Consider the following 24,767-nt stretch of genomic DNA (forward strand, 5'->3'; position numbering starts at 1 on the left):
CATGCCATCTTGGGATAGTTTATGGTTACACATAAGAGTCCAAAATATGGAATTGGAATCAGACATCCTCTGTCTATTTGAGTGTTTGGAGGGGTGAATCTAGTGGGGCTTGGTGGAGCTATTTGGAACATTTGCTGCTCTCAGCAGATGCAGTGGCTGTTATAATGGGGGACCTTTCATGGGCATCCAGGCTAACGGATTTTTGTGTAGAAATGGTCATTGTTCATCTAAGCTGCTACTGTTGCTTCTCTCAGTTATCGGGATGAGACTGTCCTTTCTGACTGCATCCTATTCAGAGCATGCTTCCTTTTGCAGGGCTGAGCCTAATCCTCTGCCAGCTTTCATTACCCTCTATCCTTCCAAATGAAAATGAAAAGGTTGTGCAGCTGAATTCATCCTTTTCTCTGAGATGCTTTGGGGAGAGTGAAGTGAGCTGGCAGTACCCCATGTCTGAAGAAGAGAACTCCGATGTGGAAATCAGAAATGAAGAAAACAACAGTGGCCTTTTTGTGACGGTCTTGGAAGTGAGCAGTGCCTCGGCGGCCCACACAGGGTTGTACACTTGTTATTACAACCACACTCAGACAGAAGAGAATGAGCTTGAAGGCAGGCACATTTATATCTATGTGCCAGGTGAGTTGGCTGGGTCCCCAGGACCAAGCTTCTTCTCTTCCTGTCTCTCCTGTTAAATGTACTAAGGTTTTAAACATATATATATAAATAATATTTATTGCGGGAAGTTTGAAAAATGTAAGCAAACACACACAAAAATCATTTGTAATATTATCAAGAAATATTCATTGTTAGCATTTCAGAGCTGTATTAAGTTTGGAAAGTCATCTTTGTTATGACATGTCCTGTACTGATACTGTATAAACAATCTGAAATATACTCATCTCTATTCAGTTCATTCAAGTTGCACACATACTCACAGTGTGTCCAGCACTGGGCTAAGTGTTGAGTACACAAAAATTAATAGGTAAGCCCTGTCTTGGAGTTGCTGATAGTTCATTATAATATCTTCCAAATAAACACTCGATTTTTCAGATTCACTATCAACATACATTTATTCTCAGAGAGTTGGAAGGAATTTTCTTTTTCCTTTTAAAAAAGTTGCATATATATATTTTTTTCTTTTTTTTTTTTTTTTTGTAACAGGGTCTCACTCTGTTGCCCAGGCTGGAATGCAGTGGCATGATCATCATAGCTTACTGCAATCTCAACTCACCTGGTTCAAGCGATCCTCCCACTTCAGCCTCCCCAGTAGTTGGGATTACAGGCATGCACCACCACACCCAGCTAATTTTTATATTAGTTGAGACAGGGGTTTCACCATATTGACCAGGCTGGTCTTGAACTCCTGAGCTTAAGTGATCTGCCTGCTTCGGCCTCCCAAAATGCTGGGGTTACAGGCGTGAGCCACTGTGCCTGAATTTTTATTTTTACTTTTGTAGAGATGGGGTTCCACTGTGTTGCCCAGGCCGGTCTCAAACTCCTGGGCTCAAGTGATCCACACCCACCTCAGCCTCCCAAAGTTCTGGGATTACAGGCGTGAGCCACTGGGCCTGGCCTACTCCTGCATTTTAATTAAAAGGACAAAAGGCTCGAGCACAAGTGATGGCAATTTCAGTATGCAGTTGGGTAAATGAAAAAGGACTATGGCTAGAATCCTTGGTTTTAGAACAAAACATAACCGTTTAATGATTCTTGCCATCCTTGCTGTTTGGGCATAGGTGTGTCTTCCTACCTTTCTGCCTTTTCTTTTTCAGTTTTCAATGGGCTTCTCTTCCTACCCTCTATAACTACAGGTGTCCCCAGGGATCTAGACCCTCTTTACTTCTTTCATGATACTCTTATTCATATGAACCTTCCTTCTTAACAATTAAAAAAAAACAAAAACTTTGTTTTGAAAGGGGAAGGTATTTAGAATGTCACTCCAACTTCATTCACACTTAGATTCCTTCAGGAAAATCCTCTAGGTGTGGAGGGATTTTCCCCTGCTGTGAAGAGAATGGTAGGAACGTGAATGTGTTAAAGGCACACGAGTCCCTGAAGTGTTAATCCGTGTAAGATTGTCCAAAAATTCTTCTTGTTCCAGCACAGACGCCATCCAAGTAGCCCCTGCATCACTGTCTGACAGAGATCTTTTTATTCACAATAATGGAGATTTAGGGGCCCTTTCTGCAGCTGATGTTTGAGACTGTTAGAACTTCTTACCACCACCGTAGCTTAAGTAGCTGTTTTTCTTTTGGAAAGGAAATTCTCAGGCTCCTTCTCCTTCTTTAAATTTTTTGTATTTCTCAAAGGATTATTTTTTAATAAACAGATTTCTGTGCTACTTTTCAATCATACTGACTATAGGTGATGAGTTTTTAAAAGCATTTCATAATAAAACTAGAAATATTTTTTCCTGTTTTAAACAGAGTTGGATTCTATTATTTTATTGTTCATTTTTGTTTTTAGTTGTTTAAATTTTGATTTAGATTCCTGGTTAGTGTTTATTTATTTATTTGTAGAGATAGGGTCTCTCTGTGTTGCCCAGGCTGGTCTCAAACTCCTGAACACAAGCAACCCTCCCACCTTGGCTTCCCAAAGTGCTGGGATTACAGGCATGAGCCACAACTCCTGTCCAGTATTGATATTTACCATCAGTATTATCCATCAGGAGACATGCAATTTGGTATTATTCATACTTAAAAATCACTTTGTAGCTGTCATGATAACTAATGCCAGTGGGGCAATTCTTCTGGATATATGTGTAAAGGTGAACCTCATACCTAATATCAATAATGCCAGTGGGATAGTTTTTCTGGATTTATGTGTAAAGGTGAAATTAATGTCTAATAGAGTCTTCATTCTTTTTTAAACCACAGACCCAGATGTAGCCTTTGTACCTCTAGGAATGACGGATTATTTAGTCATCGTGGAGGACGATGATTCTGCCATCATACCTTGTCGCACAACTGATCCCGAGACCCCTGTAACCTTACGCAACAGTGAGGGGGTGGTACCTGCCTCCTACAACAGCAGACAGGGCTTTAATGGGACCTTCACTGTAGGGCCCTATACCTGTGAGGCCATCGTCAAAGGAAAGAAGTTCCAGACCATCGCATTTAACGTTTATGCTTTAAAAGGTACTCGTATCCTCTCCTTCCTTCTTTAAATAAGAGTAACAGGCAAAATCATCAGGTGCATGTAGGATTTTTTTTTTTTAAATCATCATCACTGGTGATCCTAAATTCTGATTTGGGGATTTAGGACCCCAGCTAATACAATGTCAGGGTGACCTCTGTGGCTATAATAATAAGCTTAAAATTTACTAAAGGCCAAAGCTTGATTACCCACGCAAGATTTCATGTTTCATCAGTTGACTTCAAAATACTGTAAGGAATTCTTTTCTTACATAAGCCTCTTACTTTCATTCACATTCCTGACTATGGCGGCCCTAAAAACAAACATACACCCAGGGGGTTAGATGCCTAGATTAATTTTAGTAACTTAAGAAAAGTGATTTGAAGAAAGTAGTTTAGACTTCAACCCTTTGAGGTCTGCAGTTAGTACGCTTGGGGAAGTATAATACATGCTGAGGTCAACAGATATTTCCTGAACACTATTCTACGTGGAGGAATGGGTAGCAGCAAGAGTACACTGTTTTAAAATCAGAGCACAGCTAATTTTGTGCCAGGCACTGTGCTAGGTTCTGGGAAAGTACTGAGAATGACTGAGGAGCAGAGTGGAAGAGAAGAAGAGAAGAAACAATTGGATAGAAACAAAGTGTCTAGAGCAGTGTGGATCAAGATAGAAACACAGTGTCTAGAGCAGTGTGGATCAGCAAAGGTTGGTTGATTAAATGAATAAATTTATTAGTCAAGGTGATCGCAGACGAGTATAACCATAACTAACCCACTGCTGAGGAATGTGGTGTTCTGTTTGATTGGAATTTATTTTTATTGTTATTATTTTGTAATTCTGTATTATAACTATATGCCTAATTGTTGTACACCATCTCACAATCAAGTCTTGTGAGATTTTCCAAATTTTATCTTGATCAAACTGGTTTGCAAATTATTTTTCAGGGTTTTCTTAAAAAAAAAATAACAACACCCAAACTTTATAAGATCCTGGCTATCCTATGGATTTTTAGGCCCTTGTATTTGCTCTTTTTTATAGCAACATCAGAGCTGGATCTAGAAATGGAAGCTCTTAAAACCGTGTATAAGTCAGGGGAAACGATTGTGGTCACCTGTGCTGTTTTCAACAATGAGGTGGTTGACCTTCAATGGACGTACCCTGGAGAAGTGGTAGGTACCCTCAAAACATGCAATGGCTTGGAGCAGAGTAGCAGGGCTCAGAAGACCTGCATTTGAGCTCCGTCTGTCACTGATGGGCACATCACTGAGTTTCTCTAGACATTAGCTTCCCACCTCTGTGATGAACACATTTGATTAAATGGCCTTTAGGGCTCCTTGATCAATGGGAGAGTTTGAAATGATAGTTCCTGGACCAGGCCCTTCAAAATACATAAAGAGTGTGCAGTAAGCCTTCTTTTTCAGAAGTCAGACAGAAAGGAAGGTTCTCTGGCTACGAGATATCAACCGAAAAATTAGAAGAGCAAAAAAACCACTGGATTTTACTATTGCAGAGACAGTGATTGATTCTCATTGTCTTGGCTTCTGTGCCCTGAGGTTTGATTCATCTGATAGTGTTGATTGCCCGCACCCCTTCCTCTTCTGCCTTGTTGGCACCCAGGACAATGTGTCTTCCTGTTCCGCCTCCTATGTGCCTGACCTTTGCATGGCTCACCTTCAGTGAACAGTTATCATGTAATCATTCAGCAAAGGTTTAATGAAGTTTGCTCAATCCTAAGCACCGTACCAGAAGCTGGTTCAGTATTGCAGGAAGAAGGGAAGAGGGGAGATGGAAGTGGGGAAGGGGAGCCACCATGCTGCCTCTTGGTCACTGGAGATTTACACAGAGTCTCAGTCATTCTAATGCATTGTCACTAAGTGTGTAAGACAGCCATGTGAAAGAGGCTATGAATGCCCAAATGTAGGAATGACTAATATTCTTATGGAGAACAAAAACGAGATATATATGTTTCTTCCCTCCACTCCTGACTTGTAAATTTCTGCTCCCTGTTCTTTTAGGCATTTGACAGCTTTCTGTCTTTCTATCCATTGATCTCCCCCATTTTATCCGTTTCTCTCTCCCGTGCATTTGCCGCTGCTTTTCATTTGTCCTGGGGCATCTGATTGGAAGTTGGGCGTTTTCACTATTGCCTCACAAACTTCACACAGTGAAGGGACATTTACAGTCCAACAAATGTACATCTTCCCTGACATATGAAGTGATTTGGTTCTTCTGTTCATACTTGACTGACTTTAATCCTTAACACATAAACACTGCTTTTTATTTATAGGAGACAGCAATTTTTTTTTTCCAAACCAAAGTACATGCTATTTGGCGTACAAATATATAATCAAAGTATTGTTTCATACAGTATGTTTTTTCCAATTATGAAAGTGATGCAGGGTTATCGCAGAAACTTTGTAAAATATGGAGAGACAAAGGAAAGGCTACTTCCCAGAGCATCCTGTTTATATTTTAGGGAGATAAAGCTTTTATTTTTCATTTGTATTTCTTTCTTTCTTTTTTTTTTCTTTTGTTGTAGAGATGAGGGTCTCACTGCATTGCCCAGGCTGGTCTCGAACTCCTGGGCTTAAGTGATCCTCCCACCTTGGCCTTTCAAAGTGTTGGGATTACACATGTGAGCCTCTGAGCTTGACTGAAATAAAGCTCTTAAGTATTTCTTATCCATAGATAAATATTGAATAATTAATAGGTGTTATTCTCTAAACAGTAATTTATTACATTTTTTATCCTTCAGCAGTATAGCACAAACACTTTATATTGTCATTAGCTGTCCTTTTAAAAAATGGGCTGGATGTGGTGGCTCATGCCTGTAATCCCAATACTTTGGGAGGCTGAGGCAGGAGAGTCACTTGAGGCCAGGAGTTTGAGATCAGCCTGGGCAATGTATCGAGACTCTGTCTCTACAAAAAATTTTTAAAACTTAGCCAGGTGTGGTGGCATGAGCCTGTAGCCCCAGCTACTCAGGAGACTGAGGTTGGAGGATCGCTTCAGGTCAGGAGGTTGGGGCTGCAGTGAGCCATGATTGTGCCACTGCACTCCAGCCTGGGCAGCAGAGTGGGATTCTGTCTCTAAAAAAATTAAAAACAAAATAAAAAATCTCATGATTTTCTAAGCAGCTAGCTTTTCTTCTTTAGGTTTTATCTTTTAGAGCAGTTTTAGGTTTACAGCAAAATTGAGTGAGAGGTACCGAGATTTCCCATGTGTTCCCTACACCCACACATGCGTAGCCTCCCCCCTTGTCAACATCCCCGCCATCCAGTTGTTATAACTGATGAACCTCCATTGACACATCCATGTCACCCAGAGTCCATAGTTTACCTTAGAGTTCACTCCTAGGAGCGAGCTTTTTAAAAGTTGGTTTTCTTCCCCTTTTGCTGTAGAAAGGCAAAGGCATCACAATGCTGGAAGAAATCAAAGTCCCATCCATCAAATTGGTGTACACTTTGACGGTCCCCGAGGCCACGGTGAAAGACAGTGGAGATTACGAATGTGCTGCCCGCCAGGCTACCAGGGAGGTCAAAGAAATGAAGAAAGTCACTATTTCTGTCCATGGTACATTCTGCTTTCTAAAATGTCAGTCGTCCATGCTGCTCGGGATCCATATGTGGTAATCATTATTTAATGGAAACTCTTCCCTGTACAGAGAAAGGGTTCATTGAAATCAAACCTACCTTCAGCCAGTTGGAAGCTGTCAACCTGCATGAAGTCAAACATTTTGTTGTAGAGGTGCAGGCCTACCCACCTCCCAGGATATCCTGGCTGAAAAACAATCTGACTCTGATTGAAAATCTCACTGAGATCACCACTGACGTGGAAAAGATTCAGGAAATAAGGTAAAGAAACTCTCTGCCCAAGTATGCCTTTTTTTTAGTGTGCATCAGAGGCGGACTGAGGTTTGTGTGTGTCTTACAACCCAGACCCAAAGTCAGTCTAGAAAATGTAACAATCTGAGTTAAGAGATGCTTGAAATCACATCCCTTTAATGATAACATTGCAATGTGGTATTAGTATGCTGGTAAGTATTTAATGAGAAGATGACAAGAAAGAACTAAAAGCTCTGGCCCCTGGGGAAAGACAGGTCACTGGATTCAGCTAGGATGGAAGAAAGGAAGTAAAATTGGACTCACCAGGATTGAATAGATTGAATATATTCCCTGATGTTCATCATCCATATTGCAAGTAGACACCCATGAGGCAGTTATCACATCACCTTACGTGAAAGTTAACATCATAGGCTTAATCTGGAACCCATTTGCCCTAATTGAGGACTCCACAGGAAAGAAGAGTAGAGCCTGGCTAACTTTAATCAGGAGAGACATGTGCAGTGAGTTGCTTGGATCCCTACCTTTTAATCAGAATGGTAGATTGCTCTCATCTCTTAATTGGTGGTGGAGTTTTGAGTGAGTCACCCCTCAGCCACAGTTTCCTCATCTACAGTGTAGGATAAAGAATACCTTATGTCCTTCAAGGCAAGGAATTGGATCAGATGATATCATGAGGCCTCTTGAGGTTTTAAGCTGTGATTAGAACCCAAGAGTCAGAAGGTACATCTCGCAGCACCCAGCTAACCAGCCCTATACTTTTGTCAGAAATCATCTCAGAAAGACAAAGTCAGTCCTGTATTTCAAGCCTTCAGGAGGAGGAAGAACAGAGCCTTTCTCATTAGTTCAGTTTGCCTCAGGATTTGCTTTCTTCTTTCTGAGCTAAATTCCACATGTAATTGAGAAGCAGTGTCTGAGAAAATGGAGTTTTACAACCCCTATAGAATAGCAAAGGAAAAGTGAAGTGGGATACTGAATCTGGAAGGCTTTCTGTTGACACAAAATGAAGGTGTACAACAAGGAGGGCAGCTTTCCACGAGGAACTTCCATGAGGCTGTGCAGCCAGAGAGGAATAGGGCAACCCTGGTACAGCCAACACCTCCAACACGTGTGTGAGCACTGTCTGCAAGCCATAATCCACAGCAATGACAGGACAGGCTCGCCAACTGAGTGGTTCTGGAAAGCTGCCTTTTCCTTTTAGTGATTCAGGGATCCTTCAACGTGTATTTTTTAGTTCCTGTTAGGAGCCAGTGAATACAAAGATGAACATGGTAGATGGGGGATCTGGCTTCCTGGAGCTTAAAACTAGTGTACCCACTGGTTTTCTTGGCCGAAGAAGTGTAGACAACAAACAGCAGAGGATAATTTGGTAATCAGCATTCCAATGTGCCCCAGGGGACTCTCTAAGGAAATGCAGTCCTGGGGCACACCCAGTATGGTCCAGCCTGCTCTCTTCATAGGTCTGAGTGCCCCAGCATTTGCAAAGTGTTTGGAGCCTATGAAATGCTTTCACACATACAATCTCCTTTAATTAACTCTCACAATGACTCTGTGCTATGCGTACAATTATCACGTTTTACACACAAGGAAACTGAGGCATGGAGAATTGTAATAATGCCCGAGATCTTCTCACTCCATGACCAGTGCTTTTCTTCTCCATTCCAGTTGCTTTTTCACACTGTGATGATTTATAAAGGGCAATCAAATGGGCACATACTATATTTACGCACATACATGCACACACACACACACACACACACACACACACACAACCAGATGTCATTTATAATCCATGTAAAATATTTTTTGGGAAGCTTCTCTTTAATAAAGTTTGAAGAGGCATATTTTTTCTAACTTTTTTTTTTTGAGATGGAGTCTTGCTCTGTCGCCCAGGCTGGAGTGCAGCGGTATGATCACGGCTCACTGCAACCTCTGCCTCCTGGGTTCAAGCGATTCTTCAGCCTCAGCCTCCTGAGTAGCTGGGATTACAGGCGTGTGCCACCATGCCTGGATAATTTTTTTTTTTTTTGTATTTTTAGTAGAGATGGGGGTTTCAGCATGTTGGTCAGGCTGGTCTCGAACTCCTGACCTCAAGTGATTCACCCACCTTGGCCTCTCAAAGTGCTGGGATTACAGGTGTGAGTCATCACAGCCAGCCTATAACTTTTTTTTAATAGGTGATAGAATCCCATGCTTGAAAACTAATCAAACAAAAAGAGAATTCATTGTAAGAAGCCTCACTGTACTGTCCCCAACTGCCCAGTTCTCCCCACCTCCCCACAGGGAAACATCTTTATTAGTTTCATTAGGTTCTTATGAAACCTTCCAGAGTTTCTTTAAGCAAAATACAAGCAAGTAGGAATGTCATATCCTGCGGACTGCTACATACCAATACGTAGAAAGTGTCCTCATTCTATCCTCCAATGGTATTCCATTGTTTGGCTGAACCACCTAAATGATGGCTACCTAGGGGAAGCAACTATTTTTTTAAAAAGGTAAAAGTCAAAGGTTTTTATTTTTTATTTTTTTAAAGAAAAGCTGGTAGGCTGTGTTTATTCATTCAGAAGTCAGGCCCTGGCTGAACTGATAGCTCTTGGAGAGGGCCATTGCTCATCTCTGAATGTCTGGTTTTCTCTTGTAAGAATTGTGTGTATGATCCAGACCTTCAGTGTGTGCACTGTATATTGAGAATTCCAGAAGAGATGATATGGACAAGAAAAAAAGATGACTTTACTTTTTACGGTAAAAATAAAACAAATTGAAGAGTACAATTGTTTAAACAACTGGAACTTACTTAGCTACTGCTTGTTTTTTAAAAAGGTATCGAAGCAAATTAAAGTTGATCCGTGCTAAGGAAGAAGACAGTGGCCATTATACTATTGTAGCTCAAAATGAAGATGCTGTGAAGAGCTATACTTTTGAACTGTTAACTCAAGGTATGTAAAGGGAATATAAAGATAATGCTAGCCCTGTAGATGAGTGTCTTCCAAGGAAAGCCTGGCACTTTTCTCCCAGGTCATGGAAGAAAAGCAATACTTAGGGGAGAAGCAGTGTCTGCAGATGTCACATATCGGGGATACCTCTGCTGGACTCATGAATTCAGGTATTTCTGGGAGGTTCTGGGTTACTCTAGAGTAGGCGAGGAATCCCTAGGCTCCACTAGCTTTCTTTATTTTTGTAGAGATGGAGTCTTGCCATGTTGCCCAGGCTGGTCTCCTGGGTTCAAGCTATCTTCCCACCTTGGCCTCTCAAAAGTACTGGGATTACAGGTGTTAGCCACTGCACCTGGCCTCCACCAGCTTGCTTAGCACCTGCTTCTCAATCTGAGAAGAAAGAAGTGATACTTTTTGGTCCAGATGACCTTAGATTGTTCTGGAGAGTTTTGCTACAAGTTTTCCTTGTAGACATTGTACATTGGTCCTTACCAGAATGGAGTGCCCAAGTCTGTTTACATTGAGGTTCAGCACCTATCTGGAGTCCCAGCCATGTGCCAGGTGCTGTCTGAGGTGTGCTCATGTGATCCTCACAGTAAAACCTGTGATAGAAGCATCACCGTATATCTAATTTATTTGACCACAGATTTAGAAAAGAATCTTTAAAACCTAATAACATACCACAGATGCATTTTGGTAAATGCTGCTTTAGATTATACTTTAGCTGAATCCATTAGTCGAATCCTAAGCTATAATATAATTTTAAGAACCTCCTTGCCTTTCAAGCCAAATAACCAAGGGACTTTCTCTCTCTTTTTCCCTCCCTCCCTCCCTCCCTCCCTTCCTTCCTCCCTCACTCTCTTTTCTTTTCTCTCCTTCCTTCCTTCCTTCCCTCTTCCCTCACTGTCTCTTTTCTTTTCCTTTCTCTCCTTCCTTCCTTCCCCCTTCCCTTCCCTTCCCATTTTTCTTCTCACCATGTTGCCCAGGCTTGCCTCAAACTCCTGGGCTCAAATGATTCTCTTCCACGTCAGCCTCCCAAGTAGCTGGGGCTACATGTGTGAGGCATCACAACCATGGACTTTTCACTTTCTTCACTCCAAGTTAAAAACATCACAGGGATAAATCTCAAAACACCAAAACTGTGAAAATGCTGCTAACCATGTGGGTCTGTCTAAACTGGAGTGTTACTTGTACAACTGGTTTCAGCCCCTCCAGAGTGGTTTGAATGCCACATGGATGAGTTGTGAACTCATATTCCACCTTGTAGTCCCACATGTTCTGGGACACGAACTATTCCATTCTGACTTCTTTCTGCCTCTTGCAGTTCCTTCATCCATTCTGGACTTAGTCGATGATCACCATGGCTCAACTGGGGGACAGACAGTGAGGTGCACAGCTGAAGGCACGCCGCTTCCTGATATTGAGTGGATGATATGCAAGGATATTAAGAAGTATGGAAAACAGATGTGTCTTCTTCTTTCGTGGTCAGAATCTTTCTCCCTTGACACAAATGATGTCAAATACATTTTACTTATTGACTATAAGATAGGGTTTTGGGTGTGATAGCTTCAGAGTATGTATCTTTTGTCATGAATAGCTGTGAGAAGAAGGTCCAGGGCTCTCATTAGACCTTCAAAATGTCTCCAATCTAAAAAAAAAAGTGAATTTTAAAAACCAGTGTTCTAAGAAGATTTTTACTACCCTGGCTCATGTATCTTATTTGGTGAACTTTGTTTGGTAGTCGGACTGCATGTAAACATAAATATGACTGCTTAGTCTCTTATCTGCCCATCTGCTGTTTGGTGCGTTAATTCGCCATTCCCTCCTCCTTCCCTGCAGCCCTCAGCCTTCTTAAATGGGCACATGAGCGGTGTGTTTACACTTTATCCATGGTAACTGGTTGTGTTCAGAAGCCTCAGTTGTTTCTTCCTCTAGACAGAGACTCCTCATCTTAACTTCTCCTAGGGCTAAGGACAGACTTGGATATTAACTGGAGTTTCTAGTAGATTCCAGTGTGGAGCAGGAATCTAGGTCTTATAACTCAATCTGAGGATCATCGCAACCCTAGTGACACCTTAGGGGCTCTTCCCAGTGTGGGTGTTGAGAAGGGAGGGCTCCAGGCCTTTTTGAAGGGGTGAGAGATTGAGATCATTAAATATGGTTGAAATTGAACTGTTCAGTTTGCTCATAGGTTCAAGATTGGGGAATGGTAGTCATATTTTATTAAACTTGTTCATGTCTGCCTGCTATGTAAACACTTAGCTTTCAGTTGTTCATGTGTGAGTTATTCCCTCTTCAGCACATGCAGACAAGTTTTAATGTTCATCTGCATGTAAAATAAATCAGTGTGTATTGCCCCAAAATGTAGACAAGGTCCCAACTCCTTGCCATCTTAGAGTGTTCCCGTGGCTCCACTCATTGCCATGACTCTCAGGAATTGGCCCTATACTTAGGCCCTTTTTCTCTCTAGATGTAATAATGAAACTTCCTGGACGATTTTGGCCAACAATGTCTCAAATATCATCACGGAGATCCACCCCCGAGACAGGAGTACCGTGGAGGGCCGTGTGACTTTCGCCAAAGTGGAGGAGACCATTGCGGTGCGATGCCTGGCTAAGAATCTCCTTGGAGCTGAGAACCGAGAGCTGAAGCTGGTGGCTCCCAGTGAGTTGCTCAACAGTCAGGACAACTCATCAGCTGAGCTGCATCTCCCCCAGGCAGAACTTTGAATCCCAGATAGCGGTCATATAGAAATGAAGGTCTTAAGGCAGAAATTCAGTTATGAATACTCTTAAAGGCATTTGGGACTTTGTTTTATTTTGTTTTGTTTTTTGAGACAGTTTTGCTCTGTGGCCCAGGCTGGAGTGCGGTGGCGCAATATTGACTCACTGCAACCTCTACCTGGGACTTTGTTTTAGATTCAGATCCAAAACTGCATTTTTGCAGAGGCCCCTCAACATTTTGCTTGTCTAATAATATAGCTACAGTCTCTACTTTGAATGTCTGTGTATGTGGATGGAGTGTGGGGAAGAAGCATCTTCTGTCTCATTGCTCCTTAAAAGATGGATGAAGCCAAAAGCAATATAAGCAAAACGCAACTTACAAAATAAGCTTTGTAATAAAGCATATGAAAAAAAAAATAAAGCATATGAAGTAGAGGTGTCTGCCCATATAGTATCTGTCAATTGCATTTATCCTATTCAAATTCTGTCCACAAGGTTACCGTTGGAGCAACTTTGGAGAAAATACTGAGTTCTCCTGATTGAATTTTGTCCCCTTCTTGTATAAGGAAAGAGTTGATGTAGTTTCCTGGGTGTAGATGGTTTGAGAGATGGTACTGTCTATCCCTAAAATGAACCAGGCAGCCCTCACACTTCCCCACCAGCAGTGAGAGATTCCTGGCTCAGACACAGCCACACTACCTTGCTGTCCCTGTGCATGTCTGCCAGGAAACTTTTCATTGTGCCCCTCTCTCTTGTCACGTAGCCCTGCGTTCTGAACTCACGGTGGCTGCTGCAGTCCTGGTGCTGCTGGTGATTGTGATCATCTCACTCATTGTCCTGGTTGTCATTTGGAAACAGGTAGATATTTTCTCATAAAACTAAAGATCTTTGAAGCCAATGAGAACAAGAATAGCAACCTAGTTCAGTGCTTGGCACAGAGAAGGAGCTCAGTAATTACATGTGGAGTGAACGTTGTTGGACTCTAGTGTGTCCAGTCACTGTGCTGCTTCAGTGAAGCACTGGTGCACTGGGACTTTGGTAATTCACCAGTTACCTGTCCTGGTCATTTATAGAAACCGAGGTATGAAATTCGCTGGAGGGTCATTGAATCAATCAGCCCGGATGGACATGAATATATTTATGTGGACCCGATGCAGCTGCCTTATGACTCAAGATGGGAGTTTCCAAGGGATGGACTAGTGCTCGGTAAGTTCCATGGGGTGACCTCCCAAGACTCCCTTTTCCCCTTGCACACAACTTTACAATTTATAGGCCTTGGTAGAATAGAGATCTGAGCTTGTGCTTAGTAAGAACTAGGCAATGGAAATTTGCTTTCAGAAATACATTTCTGTCTTGACAATAAGTTAATTGGATCATTGTAATGACTTTTTAAAATCTCTTTCCATAACAAATTATAGTTAAGGAAAATTTTACAAAGGGAGAAGAGAATATGAAGAGGGCTGGCAAAGATACCCACCAAAATTGCTTTTCTTTAGAAATGACACAAATTGAAAATGAGATGAATTTCTGTGACTAAAAATGAGCAGATGAGAAATGAATGAGGACAACCACGAAATGTATTTTGATTCAGTACATTCTGAAGATGCATTAGATACTCCTTTTTATATATTTGGAATATGGAATATAAAAATATAGGTACATTTTAAGGCAAAATATGTAAAAATAAGCAAGCCAACTTATCACAAGCATTTCAAGTATTTCAATCCTGGGCTGAGACCAAGTATATGAAGCTTTAGTCCAAAGGAGTATTTCTTTTTTAAATCACATTCCTAATGAATGAAAGCAAGACAAAGGCAAATGAAAGTAGAGGTAGAGGTTGTGTTATGATGAATGATCTAACAGTATATATGTTAAAGAATGACCAATGCAGGTTTTAATTATCCACCTGTCTCATTGCAAAATACAGAAGAGTTTAAGTCTTCTTAGAGAGTTAGGTAAACTGAAATCAAGCAAGGCACCAGAGTGAAATCACCTTTGCAAAAATTGTAACCGAGGAAATTATGACAGTGAATGAGATATGACCTAACCAACTCCATTTTGCTTTAGCCTCCAAGTTGTCTTTGTTCCTTCCTGGGCATAGGCCGAACTAACTTTGAGAGAAACTTAGTTTACAGTTTGACTTTGAAAAAAAGACAATAATAGCCCTTTGCCAAAACAAACCCTCTTCTTGCCTGGGAACTAGACTGCCTTTGCGGGACTAACAAATTAGCTACAAGATTAGAAAGTACGGTTTAGGGGTCACTGTTGTAAAACCTGAGGTCAGTGCTTGAGATATTTTGGAGACCCTGTATTTCGATGCACCAGCTGACACCACCCAGGTCAATAAACCGGCTCATCTGATCTTGTGGCCCCTACCTAGGAAATGACTCAGCGCAAGAGGACAGCGTCAGCAACCTGTGATTTCATCTTTGACCCAACCAATCAGCAGTCCCCATTTCACCCCCTAACCACAAAATCATCCTTAAAAACCCCATTCCCCCAGTTTCAGAGACACTGATTTGAGTAACAGTAGAATAGTAGAAATTCCCCCAGTTTCAGAGACACTGATTTGAATAATAGTAGTAATAGTAGAATAGGTCTCCCGTACAGCTGGCTCTGTGTGAATTAAACCCTTTTTCTATTGCAATTCCCCTGTCTTGATAAATCGGCTCTGTCTAGGCAGCGGGCAAGGAGAACCCATGGGGCGGTTATAAGAGCTGCCCCCAATTTCACATATTTATATCTAAGCTTTCTTTATTTTCCTGCCTATTTCCCAAAAAGGGATGAGGAGCTTAGGGAGTTAAAAAGTAGTAAAATATGCGGAAAAGGGCATAATTCCCATTATACCAAGAGGCATTGCTGGTGAAGGAATACCTTTCCAGGTACGATTTTCAGTAACACAGACATGCAGTAAGAGGCAGTGTTGGCTGTTAGTGTCTTTTATGAGCCAAGTCTTTCCCTGGCTTGGCTATCCGTGGTGAAACTGACACCCCGGGAAATGTTTCTCTCAGGGTGAGCTCTTTCAGGGTGGGACAACAGCTTCAGTGTCTTTACGTATGTCTCCTCCCAACATGAAGCTAATTGCTGTGCTCTCGGGCATGTTTAGCTCTTGGTAGAGTGGCTTTTCCTAACAAATAGGGAGCAGTGAGCCCAGCCTGAAGTTTTTATTTAGTCACTCCTTGGAATCAGTGATATTTCGAATACTGAAGTATTTCCAGTGGCTAGTAATCTACTAAGACAAAAGATGCCCCTGTTTGCATATGGAAAACAGAAGGGCAGAGAACCAGGGGGTGTGGGTGAGAGCCCCTGAAGGCAGAGGATCCCAGGGGCTGGCCCAGCACGGAGCTGGTAGACAGCGCGCTCACACCAGGGAGGGCTGCACCCTCCTTTCTCCCGTCTGTGTTTTCTTTCCCTTGCAAATGTTATTCGACAAAAGCAATTATGCTAATTTCCTTCCCTGTGGGCTCAATTCCGTTTTTGACACGTTGACTTGGAGGAGTCATTATGCTTACTCCAAACAGGAAAGACACCCACCCAGCTGTCCACCCGCAGAGAGCTGGCTAAGGTGCAGAAAGCTGAGGAGGCGTCTGGAGTTTTTGGGTGTTAATGATTCTGCCTGCCCACAGGTCGGGTCTTGGGGTCTGGAGCGTTTGGGAAGGTAGTTGAAGGAACAGCCTATGGATTAAGCCGGTCCCAACCTGTCATGAAAGTTGCAGTGAAGATGCTAAAACGTAAGTGCTCCTTCCTGGGGATTTTTTGAGCACGGGGATATTAAGGGAATTTCTCAAAATCATACAGCTAGTAAATAAGACATTTAGGACTAGGTCCTGATTATTTTGACTCCAGGTTTTATGTGTATTTAGATTAGGTTTATTTAGATTGCTCTTGCTGCCTGTATGTTGGAAAATTAAGAGCTTGTTATTTCCAGTGACTTCTTTTTACTAGAAAGACCAGGAATTAGTTATTAGCATTGAGGCCAAGTAGCTGTCTGCTTCTTTTAGACTTTTGGTAAATAAAATGATATCCAATCACAGGATTAGTCATGTTCTTGGTTTTTTTCTGAGAACAGGAAGTTGGTAGCTCAGCTGGACTGATACGTGATTTATTCTTTCAACAGCCACGGCCAGATCCAGTGAAAAACAAGCTCTCATGTCTGAACTGAAGATAATGACTCACCTGGGGCCACATTTGAACATTGTAAACTTGCTGGGAGCCTGCACCAAGTCAGGTGGGCTCACTGATCTGGAGTGAGGGTTTTCTTTTCTTTTTTTTTTTTTGAGACGGAGTCTTGCTCTGTCACCCAGGCTGGAGTGCAGTGGCGAGATCTCGGCTCGTTGCAAGCTCCGCCTCCCGGGTTCACGCCATTCTCCTGCCTCAGCCTCTCCGAGTAGCTGGGACTACAGGCGTCCGCCACCATGCCCGGCTAATTTTTTGTATTTTTAGTAGAGACAGGGTTTCACCGTGGTCTCGATCTCCTGACCTCGTGATCCGCCCACCTTGGCCTCCCAAAGTGCTGGGATTACAAGCGTGAGTCACCGCGCCCGGCCGGGAGTGAGGGTTTTCATTGGACACATGTGGTTGTGAAAACTGTTCAATCAGGCTTAAATCCTCCACTCTCCATCCCCACACATGGCAGGGAATAGAAGTCCCTTGAATGGAGCTGACTGGTCCCTTGAATTGATGGAAGCTCATTGTTTTTTGAGCAAAATCTATTGCTAGTCCAGTCATAGCTATTCATGGCTCTTTTTAAAAAAAAAAAAAGAAAAAGAAAACTTTTTTGGTACCTTATTTTTTTCTGCCCCATATGGTCTGCAGGACAATTCATGGCTTTTCTGTTCTTCATTTTCATACTCATCTCCTAACGGCTTTTGTCCTCATAGGCCCCATTTACATCATCACGGAGTACTGCTTCTATGGAGATTTGGTCAACTATTTGCATAAGAATAGGGATAGCTTCCTGAGCCACCACCCAGAGAAGCCAAAGAAAGAGCTGGATATCTTTGGATTGAACCCTGCTGATGAAAGCACACGGAGGTGGGTGCAAAGAGAGACATTGCTGTCTATCATTATCTTACAGGCATCACAAATGGAAAGACCCATGTCCTGATAGATATCATGTCTGCAGGTTCAATGCCCAAGGTAGCAAGACTTAGAGTTAAACCACCCTGTCCAGTCATTCCATGATCATGCAGAGAGATGCATGATGTCTAAAGGTGTTTTGGACTGGGGTGTCACATGGGAAGGCCTTGCTGATAGGTTTGAATGAGAGTGAGTTAGAATGACTCTGGGAGCTCTTCTGCTATTTACTTGTGATCCACTTAGACCTATAAAATGCAGCTCTGGCCAGGGATGCTTGAGTTCTGGAACCTTGCGAGAACTGTCTGTGGATCTCCAAGCTTGAGGTCCTTGCTGAACCTGGACCTATAAATGATGCCAACGACAGTGATCCCTACTGCAGAAACCTACTAGTGGCTATAAAGAGCTCTGTAGATAAGAAGTTCTGTAAGATCAGAAAGTACAATGAATTCACTTCATAATAAATTACTTGGTGGACACCAAATGGGTGCTAAATTGATTAGGTAGAAGGAATTGTATGCCCAAGCCACATGGCCACATGGCTCAAGTTCCAACCAAGGCTTGTGAGTTGAAAAACTGAGAAAGAATAATGACAAACTTAATGTAGTGAATTCTCCAAACTTTAAGCGTAATGGACTTACAGGTCCATGGGAGCACAGCCGCACTGTCTTAGATATGGCTCTTCAGGATGTGCGGGCTCCTGCGAAAGATGTGCAGGGAACTGGCTCTGAAAACAAGTGAACAGTAATCATCATGGCAGCTGACATTTGTGGAGTCCTTTGTATGTGCCAGATGCCATGACAAATATTCCCCTAGTCTTTCCCATCTTTGTCAGTGGGATTCATTCTACGTCTTCTGAAGAGTGCTTCCTTGACCCCCCAGATCAAGTCACTTTCCTTACAAGCTATTGAAACCTTTCTTCTTCACAGCACATCTGAGTTTGAGTTGATCTGTGTATTTATTTTGTTTGTTTGTTTTTTACATTTCTTTTTTTCCCTATTTAAAAAACATTTTATTTCCATAGGTTTTTGGGGAACAAGTGGTATTTGGTTACATGAGTAAATTCTTTAGTGGTGATTTGTGAGATTTTGGTGCACCCATCACTGGAGCAGTATACACTGAACCCAATTTGTAGTCTTTTATCCCTCACCCACCTCTCACTTTTTCCCCCTGAGTCCCCAAGTCCATTGTGTCATTCTTATGCCTTTGTGTCCTCATAGCTTAGCCCCCACTTATGAGTGAGAACATACGATGTTTGGTTTTCCATTTCTGAGTTACTTCACTTAGAATAATAGTCTCCAATCCCATCCAGGTTGCTGCGAAAGCCATTAATTCATTCCTTTTTATAGCTGAGTTATATATATATATATATATGTACACCTACACATACGTATGTATAGATACACTGCCGTTTCTTTATCCATTCCTTGATTGATGGGCATTTGGGGTTGGTTCCACATTTTTTCAGTTGTGAATTGTGCTGCTATAAATGTGTGTGCAAGTATCTTTTTCGTATGACTTCCTTTCCTCTGGTAGATAGCCAGTAGTGGAATTGCCGTGATGCATGTATTTGTGTGACTATTTGATTAACGCTCATTTCCTTGACTAGATCACTTCATGTGAAGGGTGTGGATTGGTTTTGCTTTTACCCAGTTAGCTCCCATGCCTACCTCAGTACCTGGCACATTGCAGGTCCCCCAAAGTCATCATCTACTGAAAGTGGAATGACCACTTCAGAAGGGCACCCTGGGTAAGATTTCTCTTTCTGTTTTTACAGCTATGTTATTTTATCTTTTGAAAACAATGGTGACTACATGGACATGAAGCAGGCTGATACTACACAGTATGTCCCCATGCTAGAAAGGAAAGAGGTTTCTAAATATTCCGACATCCAGAGATCACTCTATGATCGTCCAGCCTCATATAAGAAGAAATCTATGTTAGGTAAAAGTGTCTATACTCACTCTGGGTGTTGGGACTTTCCAGTGGTTTAATATGATACTTAAAGTATTTAGAGGGAAGTGTATAGGGATGGTAAAGTGAACCTGGCAGCCCACGTGGTCTCTAAGTGCAGGTCTGCACAACCAGTTCTGTGACGTGTTTCCAGGTTTGTGGCCTGTAAATTGAAAAGAATAAAAGCTGACAATGTAGCAAATTTTTAAAATTTTAAATTTAATAGTTTTAAAGAATTTTCCTGGTGTGTTCCTGCAGTAAACATTTTTTTAAAAAAATAATTACTTATTCTGATATAATGAACTTCCTTTTTTGTTGCTGTCTTTTTCTTTTTTAATGAAAATACGGTGATTGATTTTTTTAATGCCCTTACTTGGCAGAATTACAAGTGGCTGTCTTATGTTGGTTCCTCACACTGCTTTTTTCCCCTTAAGTTTTAGAAGTCTCTGATGTCTATGAGTTCAGTAACGCTTGCTTTTACTTTTCCTAACATTCAATTTGTGATAGGAACTCTAGAGTAGATAATTTGCAGTTATACTTTCTGGACCAGTGTTTCTGTTAAATGTATTTTGAAGGTGGGTCTATCTGTTTTTCAAGTACATGAATATGTGGCAGGGGTAAATTGATTTATAAACTCCAGGGAGTCCAGCTGATGCCTAGACCAGATGGACCACTTCACATCTGCTCAGGGTGGTTCCTCCAGCGTCCTGGACTGGTCACAGACATGAAGTTGGAAGTCTGACATTGGCTTGTCCTGTGAGCTTGTGTTTTTGGGTCTGAGCCCTGCCATTAGTCAACGCAAAAAAGTGTTGAGCTGCCCTGGACATTGTTTTGGAAATTATTGATGTGCTCTGAATGTTTTCAGGGTTCTTAAGTGAAAGGTACAGTCCATTTAAAAAAGAATGTGTTTGTTTTGCAAAGCTCAGTCCACAATATTTTCCATTTCTGCGGTTCCAAGTTCCATTCACTTCTCATTGCCAACTGGGTGAACTTCCAAGCACTTTTAAAAGATTAGCCAGCGAGAGTTATCGGAACCAGTACTTCCTCTCCCCTCCCATATTGTTAAAAATAGTTTACATTGCTTCCCAGGCTGGGCTGGTGGAGTTGGCACGAGACGTCAGAGGAACCTGAGTCATGCTCAGGCCCAAGCCCTGTTGGCAGGCAGACCACTGCTTTCTGGCCTTCTGTGGCTATCTGAAAAAAATTGTGAATGGCTAGAGCTACTCTTCACTTGCTGAACATTTTCAAAAAGAATTGAGAACTTCTGGATTAAATTGCCTTCTTCCTCGAAAACCCTGGGACCCTTCCAGATGGGACTAACTGGGGAACGTGGACAAGTTACAAACAAAGAAACTCAAAGCAAAGTCATTGGCACTGATCTCTAAGATGCTATCACATGTGATTGGTGGTTGATTTTATTAACAAATTATAAGCAAAGTACTACAAAGGTGGCTTTAAAAAGAAAATAAAGCAATTCACAGAAGCTACTTTTTCATGTAGCTTGTATGTGTGCTCCATGTATTTCATCATGGAAGATTTTAGTGTGTGTTTATGTGTATGTGTGTTTTAAAGGTAGCTGAGATGATTTGCTAATTATGGTTGAAAAAAAGAAATTTAGGAGGTAAACAAAATAATTATGTGTAAGATTGGTCCTTGTGGCTGTGTGTGTGTTTTGTGTGTGTGTGTGTGTCTCTATGTGTTTTAGGCTGTTCTTCTATTGCTATAAAGAAATACTTGAGTCCGGGTAATTTATAAGGGAAAGAGGTTTAATTAGTTCATGATTCTGCAGGCTTTACAGGAATCATGATACTGGTAGATCTGCTCAGTTTCTGGGGAGGCCTCATGAAGCTTCCAGTCATGGCAGAAGGCAAAGCGGTGCAGGCACATCACATGGCCAGAGCAAGAGCAAGCGAGAGAGAGAAAGAGAGAGGCGCCACACACTTCTAAACAGTCGGATCTTACAGGAAGTCACTTACTATTGTGAGGACAGCACCAGAAGGATGGTGCTAAATTGTTCATAAGAAATCTGTCCCCATGATCCATTCATCTGCCACCAGTCCCCACCTCCAATACTGGAGATTACAATTCAACATGAGATTTGGGTGGGGACACATATTCAAACTATGTCACATTGACCCTGGACCCTCCCAAACCTCATGTCCTTCTCACATTTCAAAATACAATCATCCCTCCACAATAGTCCCCTCAAGCCTTAACTCATTCCAGCATCAACTCAAAGTCCAAAGTCTTATCTGACACAAGGCAAGTCCCTTCCACCTATGAGCCTGTAAAATAAAGAACAAGTTATTTACTTCCAAGATACAATGGGGTTATAGGCGTTGGGTCAACATTCCCATTCCCAAAGGGAGAAATTGGCCAAAAGAAAGGGGCTACAAGCCCCACAGAAGTTCAGAACCCAGCAGGGCTGAAAGCTCCAAATAAACTCCATTGACTCCATATCCCGTATCCAGAGCACACTGGTGCAAGGGGTGGAGCTCTTGGGAGGGGTGGAACTCCCTGTGGCTTTGCAGGGTTCAGCCCCTGCAGCTGCTCTCAGGGGCTGGTGTCTAGTGCCTGTGGTTTTTCCAGGTGCAGAGTACAGGCTGTTGGTGGATACATTATTCATGGAGGATGGTGGCCCTCCCCTCATAGCTCCATGAGGCAGTGCCCCAGTGGAGGCTCTCTGTGGGGACTTCAACCCCACATTTCCCCTCTGCAATGCCCTAGTAGAGGTTCTCTGTGAGGGCTCCACTCCTGCAGCATGCTTCTCTCTGGATACCCTGGTTTTTTAATATATCCTCAGAAATCTAGGCAGAGGCTCCCAAGCCTCCACTCTTACACTCTTTGCACCCACAGGCTAACACCACGTGGAAGCAGCCAAGGTTTATGGCTGTCACAAGCTGAAGCAGCAGCCCAAGCTGCACATGGACTCCTTTGAGCCATGGCTGGAGCTGGAGTCATAGGGATGCAGGGAGCAGTGTCTCGAGGCTATACAGGGCAGTGGACCCTGGGGCTGGCCCATGAAACCATTCTTCCCTCCTAGGCCTCTGGGCCTGTGATGGGAGGGGCTGCCATGAAGGTCTCTGAAATGCCTTCAAGGCCTTTTTCCCATTGTTTTGGCAATCAGCCTTTGCCTCCTTTTTAGTTATGCAAATTTCTCTAGCAAGTGGTTGCCCAGCAGCCCTCTTTAATTCTCTCCCAAAAAAGCTTTTACTTTCTCTGTCACATGGCCAAGCTACAAATTTTCCAAACTTTTCTGCTGTGCTTCCCTTTTCCTTTTTTTTTTTTTTTTTTTAAAGAGATGGGGTCTCGCTATGTTGTCTAGGCTAGTTTGAACCTTGGACTCAAGCAATCCTCTCATCTCAGCCTCCCAAAGTGTTGGGATTATAGGTGTGAGCCACTGCGCCCAGCCTCTGCTTCTCTTTTAAATATAAGTTTCAACTTTAAGTCATTTCTTTGCTTCTGCATCTGAGTGCAGGCTATTGGAAGCAGCCAGGCCATATCATGAACACTTTGCTGCTTAGAAATTTCTTCCACCAGATATCCTAGGTCATCACTCTCAAGTTCAAACTTCCACATATTCCTAGGGCATGGACATAATGTGGCCAAGTTCTTTGCTGAGGCTTAACAAGGGTGACCTTTACTCCAGTTCTCAATAAGTTCTTCATTTTCATCCGAGACCTTGGCAGCCTGGATTTCATTGTCCATATCATTATCAGCATTTTGGTTACAAGCATTTAACCAGTCTCTAAGAAGTTCCAAACTTTCCTTCATCTTCCTGTCTTCTTCTGAGCCCTCCAAACTCTTCTAATCTCTGCCTGTTACCCAGTTATCTTTACAGCAATTCTCCATTCCTTGATACCAATTTTCTCTGTTAGGCTGTTTTTGCATTGCTATAAAGAAATACCTAAGACTGAGTAATTTATAAAGAAAAGAGGTTTCATTGGCACATGGATTCTGCAGGCTATACAGGCATTTGCTTCTGGAGAGGCCTCAGGAAGCTTCCAATCATGGTGGAAGGTAAAGGGGGAGCAGGCATATCACATGGCCAGAGCAGGAGCAAGTGAGAGAGAGAGAGAGAGAGAGGTGCCACACAGTTTTAAACAGGCAGATCTTGCAAGAAGTCACTCACTTTTGCAAGGATAGCACCAAGGGGATGGTGCTAAACCATTCATGAGAAATTCACCCCCATGATCAAGTCACCTCCCACCAGGCCCCACCTCCAATACTGGGGATTACACTTCAATATGAGATTTGGGTGGGGACACATATCCAAACTATATCATTGTGCGTGTGTGTGTGTGTGTGTGTGTGTGTGTATGTGTATAATTTTTAAACCAGATATATGTTTCTGCATATCTCTTTTCTTTCTTTCATTCTTTCTTTCTTTTTTTTTACTTTGAGACAGAGTCTCACTCTGTCACCCAGGCTGCAGTGCAGTGGTGCAATCTCGGCTCACTGCAACTCACTGCAACCTCCTCCTCCCTGGTTCAAGCAATTCCCCTGCCTCAGCCTCCAAAGTAGCTGGGATTACAGGCACATGCCACCATGCCTGGCTAATTTTTTTGTATTATTAGTAGAGATAAGGTTTCACCGTGTTGGCCAGACTGGTCTTGAACTTCTGACCTCAGGCAATCCACCCACCTCGGCCTCCCAAAGTGCTGGGATTATAGGCATAAGCCACCATGCCTGGCCTATATATCTATTTTCTAAGATAGAATCTTTGCATAGTGATATTCACCTGTGAGATCTAAACATTCTACAAAAAAATTAACAAAATATTTTTGGATGTGTTCTTTGGGCATGCCTCTGCAACTTGATGATTTCCTGCTGCCTGCCAGCACCAATACATTTAATTTCTTTTCTGCAGACTCAGAAGTCAAAAACCTCCTTTCAGATGATAACTCAGAAGGCCTTACTTTATTGGATTTGTTGAGCTTCACCTATCAAGTTGCCCGAGGAATGGAGTTTTTGGCTTCAAAAAATGTAAGTTCAAGGAACAGAGACCTTTTTAGACCCAGCCACAGATTTCAGTGAGTGGAGTGTGGAAGGAGATGCTAGGAGATATATCTTGGAAAGGCCATTAATAACAGGGGCTCTTACTTACC

General features: G+C 42.3%; 1 protein-coding gene across 1 annotated transcript in view; it reads left to right on the top strand.

Moving 5' to 3' along the window:
- The window catches only part of PDGFRA (platelet derived growth factor receptor alpha), a 64,312-nt gene that overhangs the window by 26,661 nt on the left and 12,884 nt on the right, over positions 1 to 24,767 (top strand). The window contains exons 3-17 of the mRNA XM_032151012.2: positions 316 to 633; positions 2,874 to 3,134; positions 4,171 to 4,301; positions 6,534 to 6,705; positions 6,797 to 6,986; positions 9,795 to 9,910; positions 11,232 to 11,358; positions 12,378 to 12,571; positions 13,394 to 13,488; positions 13,704 to 13,836; positions 16,257 to 16,361; positions 16,748 to 16,858; positions 17,511 to 17,664; positions 19,484 to 19,650; positions 24,530 to 24,645. Of these exons, the coding sequence (XP_032006903.1) occupies positions 316 to 633; positions 2,874 to 3,134; positions 4,171 to 4,301; positions 6,534 to 6,705; positions 6,797 to 6,986; positions 9,795 to 9,910; positions 11,232 to 11,358; positions 12,378 to 12,571; positions 13,394 to 13,488; positions 13,704 to 13,836; positions 16,257 to 16,361; positions 16,748 to 16,858; positions 17,511 to 17,664; positions 19,484 to 19,650; positions 24,530 to 24,645 (2,390 nt within the window). The remainder of the gene's footprint in view (positions 1 to 315; positions 634 to 2,873; positions 3,135 to 4,170; positions 4,302 to 6,533; positions 6,706 to 6,796; positions 6,987 to 9,794; positions 9,911 to 11,231; positions 11,359 to 12,377; positions 12,572 to 13,393; positions 13,489 to 13,703; positions 13,837 to 16,256; positions 16,362 to 16,747; positions 16,859 to 17,510; positions 17,665 to 19,483; positions 19,651 to 24,529; positions 24,646 to 24,767) is intronic.

This window comes from Hylobates moloch, unplaced genomic scaffold (genome assembly GCF_009828535.3).
Source record: "Hylobates moloch isolate HMO894 unplaced genomic scaffold, HMol_V3 SCAFFOLD_2, whole genome shotgun sequence".
In the NCBI taxonomy this organism is placed as follows: Eukaryota; Metazoa; Chordata; class Mammalia; order Primates; family Hylobatidae; genus Hylobates; species Hylobates moloch.